Source organism: Podarcis pityusensis (genome assembly GCF_964106645.2).
Source record: "Podarcis pityusensis genome assembly, chromosome: 8".
In the NCBI taxonomy this organism is placed as follows: Eukaryota; Metazoa; Chordata; class Lepidosauria; order Squamata; family Lacertidae; genus Podarcis; species Podarcis pityusensis.
In genome coordinates, this window is record NC_138033.1 from 35,068,591 (window position 1) to 35,080,793 (window position 12,203).

General features: G+C 44.2%; 1 protein-coding gene across 1 annotated transcript in view; it reads left to right on the top strand.

The window, feature by feature from the left end:
* CPNE2 (copine 2) overlaps positions 1-12,203 on the top strand; it is an 80,720-nt gene that overhangs the window by 58,081 nt on the left and 10,436 nt on the right. The window contains exons 7-11 of the mRNA XM_081017041.1: positions 1,450-1,539; positions 2,166-2,264; positions 6,856-6,942; positions 8,541-8,600; positions 11,700-11,833. Of these exons, the coding sequence (XP_080873167.1) occupies positions 1,450-1,539; positions 2,166-2,264; positions 6,856-6,942; positions 8,541-8,600; positions 11,700-11,833 (470 nt within the window). The remainder of the gene's footprint in view (positions 1-1,449; positions 1,540-2,165; positions 2,265-6,855; positions 6,943-8,540; positions 8,601-11,699; positions 11,834-12,203) is intronic.

A 12,203-nucleotide genomic window follows, 5' to 3' on the forward strand; every position in this document is an offset into this window, starting at 1 on the left:
AGGCAGAAAGCAGTTTCTTAAAAAATATAGCTCAGTCGGTAAACATTGAGACTCTTAATCTCAGGGATGTGGGTTAGAGTCCCACATTGGGCAAAAGATTCCTGCCTTGTAAGGGATTGGACTGGATGATCCTCGGGTCCCTTCCAACTTTACAGTTCTTTGATTCTACCCAAGCCCGAGCTTTTACAAACCACTGTGCCTTCCTCTTTTGCAGGCCAGAAAAGAGACAGACACTCTCCAAGGAGACAATTATCAATACATTTGTTTTCTTCTTCTGTGCCAATCCTAAATACATTATGCAGAAACCAGTGTCATTGATTTATGAGTTCCTTAATGCTGATTTCCCTTCTTATATGATCCTTGAAATATTAAAGAGCTCTTGGCATGAAGGCAGAAAATGGCTCATTTTGGATATAATGCACCATTTAGCATTACATAAGTGACCATAAACTAGCCTTGGGCTCACATATTCCCTGCTCCCCCTCCCCTTCTCTGGAGGGGCCACAAGGAAGAGATGGGAAGCTTTCACTTTCTGCAGGTTTTTGCTACATCTGAAATAGGGATAGAGGAGGGAGGGAAGCGGGTCACCTTAAAGCACAGTTTCTTGACACAAGCCAGGACCAGCATTAGAAGTCTTACACGGTGTGGGGTTCAGAAGTCCACTTTGCACCAATGGCGGTGCAGTTGTGCAGGGAGGGACAGTGTTGTGTGGAAGAGCCCTATCCTTCCCAGTTGATTTGTGCTATTGTTGACTGACACATTGTGTGATTTTTCTCCCATGTTGGGTTGTAAGTGTGCATCCTTTGAGACTCCCACACAGTGCTCCAGTGTCTGACAGTTCTGCACAGGGAAGTCTCAGTTTTACATCGCAGTTTCTCTTTGATCCTTTCCACTCCTTTGCAGGGAAGCGTTTACAGTCATTTTAACATTAACACTTAATCCGTGCTCTAACTGGCAATGCCTTCCTCTTGACAAGAGGCCAATCCTGCCTCACTCTTCAATGCAAAGCCGATCCTCTCTTACTGATGTGAGTTCAGAGACAAGGCTACCTTTTTTTACATCAAAAAAGCAGTTATATTTGTAAATCATTTAGGCTTTGCAGGTTGAATGGGGAGCACGTTGCAGTCATTGCAGGGGTAGAAATAGGGGAAGGTAGAATAAATGCATTTGTAAGTGAACAAATTTCTGGTACACATTTTGAATAACCCATGCTGGTGGGGTGGTAGTCTCCTCCACCTGATGAGAGGCAATAGGACAAAGCAAGGGTCCCAGGACTTGGGAGGAAGGCCCGGGAACTGCTGCTTCCCACTGGCATCTACCACCTTGAGGCCGTTGCCTTGCTCTGCCCAATAGTAGGGCCGGCCCTGGTGTCTAGCTTGGCCCTTGGTGTGTTGGCCTTGATTGTGAAATGATCTCCCCCTGTGCTTCTCCCGTCTCTCCAAATTGCAGGTGATTAAATACACGCTGGATCCTGTGTGGAAGCCGTTCACTGTGCCTTTAATATCTCTGTGTGACGGAGACGTCGAAAGGCAGATAAAGGTACCAAGGGCCCAAGTCTCCCTCTGTTTCAGTGGTTGCCAACAGTTTGGGGTGCAGGAGGGCATTTTGGAATTTTGAGATAGTGCCGAAGGTACCAGTCATAGAATGGCTGCTTCCAGGCTTGTAAACTAGCAGAAAATGTTAGGTCTTTTTGTTTGAAAACCTTCCTTTGTTTCCAGACATTGTGAAGTTGGGTATGCACAGCATGTTCTGGTGATTATGAAATCATGGACTCTACTCCTCCACAGAGTAATTTACAACATTTTAAAAATCGTTTTCTTTTTCTTTTAAGGTCTTCAAATGGGAATTTCTTGGAAGTTTCTGGAAATAGCAATATTTGGTACCATAACCTTCATCTTTATCCATTAATTGGATCTGTTCCTCTGTAATTACTATTTCTAGACAGCATCTCATTATTTCTGACACCTAGTTCTAATTCTTGGAAAAAAATAAACGATCCCATTTCCGAGAAAGATGAGTTTCTTTGTCACAAAAAATGTGCAGCTCAATTTCAGGCTTCTTTAATGGGCAGCCCAGCAATAGGCAACATGAGGACACCTGTTTGCTTCTTTAAAGAAAACAAAAAACCCCACTCACTGCTCTGCTTCTCCCTTTTCTCCCACCAGATCATATGTCATGATTACGACAACGACGGAGGCCACGATTTCATCGGGGAGTTCCAGACTTCCGTTGCCAAGATGTGCGAAGCCCAAGATGCCTTTTCGGTAAGCTCTAGAGAACCACTTTGGATGTGAAGAATAGGAAAATGTTCTGGCCTGAAGGCATTGTAGCTGCAGGTAGGGCTGGGAGAGATTCCCTGCCTGAAACCTTGCAGAACTGCTGCCACAGTGTAGACAAGACTGAGATAGACAGACATTACAAGGCAGATTCCTAAATTCACCTTGCTAAGCAGATTTGGGGCTTGTCAGTCCCTGCATGGGAGACCACCTGAGAATTACATGTTGAGTTCTGTGATGTAAGAAACATGGCGGTATATGTGTTGTAATAGTAGTCATAAGAAGAAGAATGACAATAGAAGAAGAAGTCTCTTTATGCTGAGCCATTGGTCCACCTAGCACAGTAATGCCTTGTCTTGTAGTGGTTTTCTGATGTGTCAGCAGAGAGTCCTCTCCTAGAAGGACCGCCTCTCCCCATATAAACCAGCATGGACGTTGCCTTCATCATCCAAGGCCTCCTCCCAGCCAGGCTGATGGAGGTGACCTTGCTGTCTCCCTGCTCAGAGGCAGGGTGGTGGTTGTGCAGGCCTGCAACAAGGTTTCAGGAAGGGCCATAGCGCAGCGATGGAGCATACATGCGCACACAATTTATTTGTATGGCACTTTTCCATGGTTCAAACCATGCACAATGCGGTTTACAGCATGAACAAATGTACATCATTACAGATATAACAAAAGTAGCCATAAACAGTAAGTAAAACACATCAAAAAGTGCACAACCAAATAGCCAAAAATGTCACTAAAGGCACCCCCCAACAACAACCACAACCCTTCACGGGAGTCTGTTCAGCGTCTTCAGCTTTTGCAGCTGGAGTCAATCACAGCCCTCCCCTCCTAGGCCAGGTGGATAAAGGCCTGCAAGGCAAGAAGCAGGTCTTCACATGCAGAAGGCTCCATCTCCAGGCAGGTGCCTGAAACTCTGGAAAGTCGCTGCTGCCAGTCAGTGTAGCCAGTACTGAGCTAGATGCAATGGTTTGACTCAGTACAGTGGTACCTCGGGTTACAAATGCTTCAGGTTACAGACTCTGCTAACCTGGAAGTAGTACCTTGGGTTAAGAACTTTACCTCAGGATGAGAACAGAAATCGCACGGCGGCAGTGGGAGGCCCCATTAGGTAAAGTGGTACCTCAGGTTAAGAACAGTTTCAGGTTAAGAACAGACCTCCGGAACGAATTAAGTTTTTAACCCAAGGTACCACTGTACAAGGCCACTCCCCCCTTTATTGGTTTTGTACTGCTGTCTGTGTGGATGAGTAGCAAAAATCCAACTGGATCATTAAAAAACAAAACACAACCTGTTGCTGCCTCCATAACTCACGTTCCCCTACGCTGCTGCATTGCCAGGGAGGTTGGACTAGACGACCCTTCGGGTCCGTTCTGGTTCTATGATTCCATGATTCTGCTTTGTCTGGATCGATGTGCCATCTTCGTTCCTTTACTTGCATTCTCTTGGTTTGTTATTTTCAGTTCTCTCCAACCTCTCGCTCATTAGCAAGCCTTTACGTTGACAGTCAAAGAAAGTACTTCTTTTCCACACAGTCATTTAACTAATGGAATTTGCTCCCACGTGAGGTAGTGTTGGGCACCCATGTGGATTGTTTTAAAAGAGGATTAATGAAGGAGCATGCTATCAATGGCTATGTCAGTATGCACCTGAATATTAGTCACTAGGACTCACAAGTGGGGTGCCCAGGCCCTGCTCGGGGCTCCCCATCAGGGCATCTGGTTGGCCACTGTGAGAACAGGATTATGGGCTCTGCTATTATAATTTCTCCTACCTATGGCACACCCAGTTATATAAGGGATTGGATGGATGTTAAACTAAGATGCTAAACTAAGAACAGTTTTTTTTCAAAGGCCCAAACATTTTACCCTTTGCAGAATGGGAGAGCCAGATTAAAGGGTATCGCTAGAAGTCAAGCTGGATTTCGTAATTCTCAGACCCTTGAAGGTCTTATTCACTTGATACGTGAATGTGAAGGGCATGCAGATTTCATTTTTTTAAAAACCTACCCATTGCTACTTTTGAAGACGGATTTTCCGAGATAAGTTGCTCTTCCTGTCAGAGACTCTGATAAATATGCTACATTTAGAGCAGCAAAAATTCTCACTCCGGCACCGCATGATCGATGGAAATTCTGCTGATTATCATAGGGATGGCAGCTTTCTTCTGCATCAGATTGTGATATTTTAAAAGGTTTTTTAAAATTTTATTTGTATCAGTCTCTGAAATGTTATTAAATGCATAAGGTTTGCTTAGTTGATACCTGGCCAAATGCTTGTAATGGCAAGTAATTATATTACAGTTTTTTTAAAAAAAAACACCTCATCTGACCTGTTTATCAACCTTGTGGGATTTATTCAAATGTTTCTGAACATTCTCATAGCTCAGAGCATGTTTTGCATGGGAAAAGTGCCTTCTTCAATCGCTGGCAGGTTCAGGCAGGGTCTGAGAAAGCCCTTAAGAGCTGCTGCCAGTCAGTGTAGACAGTACTGAGTTAGATGGACCAATTGTCTGTCCTGGCATAAGGCAGCTTTTTAAATCTCAGAGGATGTCTATAAAAGGTCAATAAAGTGCCAGTTTTTCCCTATTATGTTCAGAGACCTTTTATATTGAAGGATGTTAGAGAATTCTTTTTTTTTTTTAATAATTTTTATTAAAGTTTTAAACAACAAAGAAAGGAAAGAAAAACATACACAATACATATAACAAAAACACACACAAAAAACAAGATTCAACAATAAAAAAACCAAAAAAAAACATAACAATTAAAAACAATATCTCTTTTCCATTTCCGTTTTTTAGTTACTTATTTTCTGGACTTCCTCATACCTCCCTCTTTTGTATTCCAATCCAAATTGTTTGTCCAGCAATTTCTTTTCCACTTTTTTAATCCCAATCTTTAGCTTTAATAAGATATTGAAATATATAACTTCAACTTCTTTAAACCTGATCTTTGGTCTTAGTATCATAACATTAAAATTTTTCCTCTTAATGTCAAATTTCCATTAACCTGTACAGCTGGAAACCGCTTATTTTCAGTCCAACATCACTCTAACATTCTTTAATTTTACAATGTTCCTGAAGATAGTCTTTGAATTTCTTCCAATCTTCCTCCATCGACTCTTCTCCCTGGTCACGGATTCTACCGTTAGAGAATTCTCTTCCATTTCAGGTAGATCAGACTACCGTATTTTTCGCTCTATGAGACACACCGGACCATAAGACGCACCTTGTTTTAGAGGGGGAGAACAAGAAAAAAAATATTCTCTCCCTCTCTGCGCAGTGCCCCTTCAGCGAAGCAGCAGGAAAAACGGAGCCCCTTCAATTTCTCCTCCTGCTTCGCTGAAGGGGCGCTGCACTGAGAGGGAAAGCTGCGCAGCGCCTCTCCAGTGAAGCGAAGCCAAGAGAGCAAGAGGGATCGGTGCGCACCGACCCCTCTTGCTCTCCTGGCTTCAGTGAAAGCAATGCGAAGCCTCCGGAGTGCAGCGGGAGCGCTCCCGCTGTGCTCTGCAGGCTTCACGTTGCTTTAGCTGAAGCCATGGAGCCTGCATTCGCTCCATAAGACGCACACACATTTCCCCTTACTTTTTAGGAGGGGAAAAGTGCGTCTTATAGAGCAAAAAATACGGTATCTAGTGGTCTAAAGGTTATGTCACTGGTGTCACCCAGAGCAAAGTGAGCAGTAGAGGTCGATCTGTGAATTGATAAAGTCCCAGTAGGTCAGGTTCACAATTGTTCACAATCGTTACATATTGACTTCAGACCTTCCTTTTTGCCTCCTATGAATGTGTGCATTTCTATCGACATGCTCCAGGTGGAAAGAAAAGGTTCTTTCAGAGAGACAGCTGGGGTGCTTCTACATAAAAGCTTAAAAATAAAATGGGAACACACGTTTGTTTACTTAATGAGTAATCAACATCCTTCACCCCCCAAAAGACACATTCACATAAAAAAGGACTTGGAATACTGCTGTGTTCATCTGCCATTTCCGCTTTTGTTTCTGTCAAGTGCTGAGTGCTTCTAAATGGAGTTACCTGCTGTCAGTAACCCAGGCAGCTCTTTTATTCAAAACACCAGGCTCTAAAGACCAGAAGGGAATGGCTTTCTCAGCTCCATCGTCTGGGGTGCATCCATAGCTAACGATGGTTGAGAAATTCAATTAAGGGAGCATTTTAATGCAGAACCTACTAGGAGACACTTCCTTGCTCTAAATCCTGGAGAGCTGCTGCCATTCAAGGTAGACAATGCTGGACTAGGTGGATCAGTGGTCGGTCTCGGGCAACGTCCCGTGTTCTGATGTAGTTTGCAGTTTCCAAACTGGCAAGCAGACCCAGATGCAGCTAACCTTCCAAAGGTGCACTTTTCTGTATTGAGTGGTGCAGTTCCCCAACCTAACAAATTGTGGCTCATTGTGGCATTTTGCTGGCATTGAGAGAATGAGAACCAGTTGTGTGCAGGATTTCTGCATGGCAGGGACCCTTGTGGTCCCTTCCAACTCTACAGTTCTATAATTCTATGATTCAGGATCTCTTGTGTTTATTGTGACCTGTCTTCCTTCCATTTCCTTTTTAAATAGGTAGAATTTGAATGCATTAACCCCAAAAAACAGAAGAAGAAAAGGAGCTACAAGAACTCAGGAATCATCATTGTGAAATCCTGCAAAGTGAGTACTTCACACAAAGCATCTGTCACCAACCATGGTGCCCTCCAGATGTTTTGGACTACAACTCCCATTGCCCCCCACTGAGACTGAAGGGAGAAGTATCCTATGGGCACCCCCAGACTGTTGCTTTTGTGGGGGTAGGATTCTATCACATACCAGCAAATCCGGGTCTTGCAGTTGTAACAGACTGGGAGGTCATGTGCAACAAACCCACTTCCTCAAGAAGATCAGTTTTTCCCCAATAAGGCATGTGACCGGGAGGGATGGGAAAATGCTGGAAAACATTGGACAGTGCTTTGATACAGCGTTGTCCAGCCTCCCTCAAGCAAATCAGGGGAAGACTCATTAAACAGGTAATCTGGAAGCGATTCCAAACATCTGGAGGGCGCTGGGTAGGGTGAGGCTGTTGCGAAATGTGTTGCTGCTCAAAAAACATGTATGAAAACTCTTGCAGCTGCTTCTTGGAAGGAAAAGCCGGTGGCATTATTTTCTTCAGAGGCGGTGAATTGGAATGGTGGTGGTTCTTTTCTCCCACAGATTTGTAAGCAAGGCAGGGGGAAGATTAAGCTCTCCCCCCCCCCCCCGGTGCTTTTCCCTAGAAGAAATGTATTATTGTATAATCTTTAAAGTTGCAGTTATGGTTAGTTCATCCTAACTTTAAAAACAACCGTTACTGGATTTGCATAATGTTGTGACCTCAGGAAAGGGAAGCTATCAACGCTGAGCTTGAAGGGGAGTAGAAGGGATGAGAGAGGACAGGGAGGAGGGAAGACATTGAGATTCTTGTGAGGTTCTGGAGATGCTACAAAAAAGGGAACCAGATGATTGGTGCTTCTAGTTCAGCATTGTCTACACTGACTGCCAACAGCTCTCCAGGGTTTCAGGAAGTGGGACATTCTTAGCCCGGCTTAGAGACTGAACCCGTGACCTTCTGTATGCAAAGCAAATGCTCTAATATGACTCCCTCCCCTTCCATCCGGTAGGAATGCCCAACGTGGTGCCCTCTAGGCATTGTAGGACTACAACTCTCTTCATCCTTAACTATTTGCCATGCTCGCTGGGGCTGATGGGACTTGTAGTTTTACAGCAACAAGTGGACATCCCCTTGGCACCCTCTTCTGTAGGTTGCTATTGGCCGTGGCTTCTGGTGGATGCATCTTTGCTTCACACTGTGTGCTGCTTCAGGTATTCTACGCAAATGTTATCATAGAAGCAGCAAACATTCTTGCCAGGATGGTCCTGATGCAGGAGGTATGGTGTATGTATGCATACATGCTCAGTATTCTTCTTGATGACTGCAGTGTTCAGCAATCTTTTGCATTTCTAATTGGACTCGCCACAGATAGAACTTTGAATGCAATGGAGCTAGTTTTTGCAGTGCACACATGGGCAGTTTCTCTTTGATACTACCAGCCATCATATTGCTTCTGAAATTTTGATGGTCAACAGGACCTTAGTTCCATAGAGGCAAACGGTCAAAAGTGCCTTATAATTTCAAAAGTTTTTCTTTCTGCTTACAAATGTTTAGGGATTTCTGAAAATGCACTTATATTGCTTCCCTTCTACCCCCTTCCTAACCATTTGAATTCCCTTTTCAGATCACCAGAGATTACACCTTCCTGGACTATATCCTTGGGGGCTGCCAGTTAATGTTTACGGTAAGGATCTTTGCCTCTTTGTGCACAAAGCGCTATAATAAGCATGAGGTGAAGTGAATTCGTTTGGGAACGTGCCATTCTGCATCCTCTCCTCCCTTGGACTTAATCAAATGACAGGCCTAAAAAGATCCCACGAAATCAGGGTAGCCTTGAGGAGTCTCCAACTCCAGTGTAAGCACTGTGGATCTGAGACCAAGCTGCCTGTATCAGCCCCTGGCTGTGATCGCAAACGAGGCATGAGGTGCAGCAGAACGAATGACATCAATCCAGCTCAACGGGGCATAAGGAAAGCAACATTGCAAAGCAATGAACACATTTCATTTGGCCAAAAAACCCCAATGCCGGGTGAATTTTGCAGCACACACCATCAGTTTTTGCCTCAGTTAGAATCTGTATTGGATCTGAAGTTGTTACTGCTGATTTATTTATTTATTTATTTTTAAATCGTTGATCGCTTCAAGATGCCTTCATGGGAAGAGATTCAAAAATTTAATTTAATTAATCATCAATTTCCCCATGAATCCAAGTTCATTTAGGGCCACTTTCTGCCTGGGCTCATTTTGCAGGCTTGCTTAGTAACCTCATTTCTTAATCAAATGAAGACTGATGCCTCAGTCAGACAGGTCTGACCCAAGACATATTGCCTCTGGAGGCAGGATATCTGAAATCTCAGTTTAAATACATGCATCTGCACACAGATATTCATTAATGTTGGCCACAACCTGCCAGGAAGGTCATCAAAATGTCTAGGAGCTGCCTTTCAATGTGGATCCCACAGAACAACCTCCTGGTCAAGCCTGTAGCCAGAAAGCTTCTGGTAATTGGGCCAAAACTAGGGCTGAGCCAAATTCACCACCCGTTTTCACAGATTATTATTATTTTGCTGGAGGAGGGGGATTTGGGAGTTGAAATTACTCAAATGGATTGGGGACGTATTGTGCTACTGGTCTCTTCCTCTCTTTTTCTTATAAGCGCTTTATAAATTTTTCTAAAAGAAATGATTAAAAATAAACAACTTACACATAACTCTCTAAGCAGCATACACTCTAAAATTGTCAATAAAGCACAGCTAAGATCAACCAAAAAACCCCACAACCATAATGTAGTCATAGATAAAAACACAGCTAAAACCAGTAAAACCTTTAGAACAAGCCTAGAAAGCTGAATCATATGTTTACTGGAATAAAATTTTGTCTCTAGCAGATGCAGAAAAAAATGAGGTGTGGGTCTCTGTCCATTTGTGAGTGGGATTTTTTAAAACTCATGCTCTGCTGGCAGTGGCTGTAGAACAGCTCCATCTTTTCTGCCCAGGATGCCCCTGGCGTATTGTACCAATTAGCATCTGGACTCAGTTCCAAGTGTTGGTTTTGTCCTATAAAACCTTATGCAGCTCAAGACCACCCCAGTACCTCAAAGGCCACCTCATCCCACATTAGCCTGTTAGCAAATGCATGTATAAGCTGCAAATTTGTGCAGATGTCTCTACTGGCGCACTTGAAGATTTGGCAGATGTAGCTTTGGGCATGCCAAATGATAGAATCATAGAAATGTAGAGTTGGAAGGGACCCAGAGGGCAATCTAGTCCAACCCCTCCACTGCAGGAATATCAACTAGATCATACATGACAAATGGCCACCCAACCTCTGCAAGGAAAGGAGAGTCCACCACCTCCCAGGGGAGTCCATTCCGCTGTCGAACAGCTCTTACTCTCAGAAAGCCCTTCCTGATGTTTCGTTGGCATCTCCTTTCTTGTAACTTGAATTGCTGCTCGCTTTAATCCAAGAAGCAGATCCTAGCTTTGGTTTGTTATCTAGCAGAATTTCCAGTGCTTTCCCACTGTTCTGACCTGTATCAATGTTCCTGAGACCTCTGGGTTAAATGTTCTGTGTTTCTTCACCTTAGACATTTGCTGGTGTATATGCAATGAGAGATTTTTCATTCATTCTGCACAGGTGCGTTTGTGGAATCTTTACTTCAGGAAGAGTGGAGGGCCTTTAAATTCCACTGTATTGAACACGTATCCCCGCCCCCTGCTGCTTCAAACTTATTTTTCAGAGTACAGTGTCCAAGAATGTTGTGTCTATGCACACAAACACACAAATGCAGGCTGTATTCTTTTCCCCCATATTTGTTGTTTTGGTCTAAAGAGACATAAAGAGAAAGGGAGGAGGCGTTGCCATAGGAACGGGAATGAGTACAAGCATGTTACGCACACAGCTGAACTATTGCATAAAGGTTTGCTGGCACAAAGGAGGAAATGGTTCATTTGGAAGCCAAATAAACCAGCACAGAGGGCTGGAATCATCTGTTCAGAACTTGACTAGCTGGACGGGCTTCTGGATTTCTCCTGATGCTCGTCTAGCAGGTCTTGAGTTGTGGAATGGCACCGTCAGGATCCACTGAGTAACATTGGATGCCATGGACCAGCGATTGGTTGTTATTCAGATAGTGCCACCAATGCACACAGTGCTTTGCAAAGTAGTAGCAGAGAGGTCTGTGCCCCAATGATCTTACAATTTAAAATGCAGCATAGTGGAGACAATGGAGGAAGCTGAGGGAGGCAGAGGAGAGGATGGATGGGGAGAATGTGGCCTTGTTCAGATGTAACGCTAAATCATGAGGATCTTAGGGTCTTGGAAGGTTCATATCAGGAGAGGCATTGAGGGACCTGTGCGATGAAGAACCAATACTAAGAAATAGTATTGACAAAGTCTACTTTTTGCCCTGACCAGTTAGCTGTGGATGGACCCAAAAGCCCTTTGAGGAAGAGGTGGCCACTCTGTTGAAGTGGAGCCAAGCCACACCTTAGGCTTTCCAGGTGTGGTGAACCAGTGGCCCTCCAGATGTTGTTGGATTCCAACTCCCATCAGCCCCTGTCAGCGTGGACAGTGGTCAGGGATTCTGGGGGTTGGAGTCCAGAAACATTGGGAGAGCCCCAGTTTCCCTGTTGTAGAAAGGGGGGGGGGGATAAATAACTCTTGCACCCAGGGAACACCACTTTCCTGGTCTGTTTTTTGGAACCCGTGGAGTCCAGCCCCTGTGGCCACTACTACAAGAGGGCATTGCTATAGTAAAGGTGGTGCTGATCTTTCCTTGCAGGTCGGGATTGATTTCACAGCCTCCAACGGGAATCCTCGGGACCCCACGTCTTTGCACTACATCAACCCCATGGGAACAAATGAATACCTCTCAGCTATTTGGGCAGTGGGGCAGATAATACAAGATTATGACACGTAAGTGCCGCTTCCCTCACAAGCCTCTGTCTGGAAGGGATGATCTAAATATTGCTTCAGATGTTTTATGTATTTTAAAACAAAATTCATGGAGAATAAGTCAATCAAGAGCTGTTAGCCATGACAGCTAGGTGGAACCTCCAGCTACAGAAGCAGTACACCTGGGAAACCCAACCAGATGGGTGGGGTATAAATAATAAATTATTACTATTATTAGCCAAAAGATGCACACAGAGGGAAAACAGCAGAGATCTATCAACACATGGGCCACCAGTCAGTGGTAGAGCAACTGTTTTGCATGCAAGGAGTCCCTGGTTCAATTCCAATGGCAGGTAAAAGACTTTTTAAGTATGCCATAATGGCAGCGAGA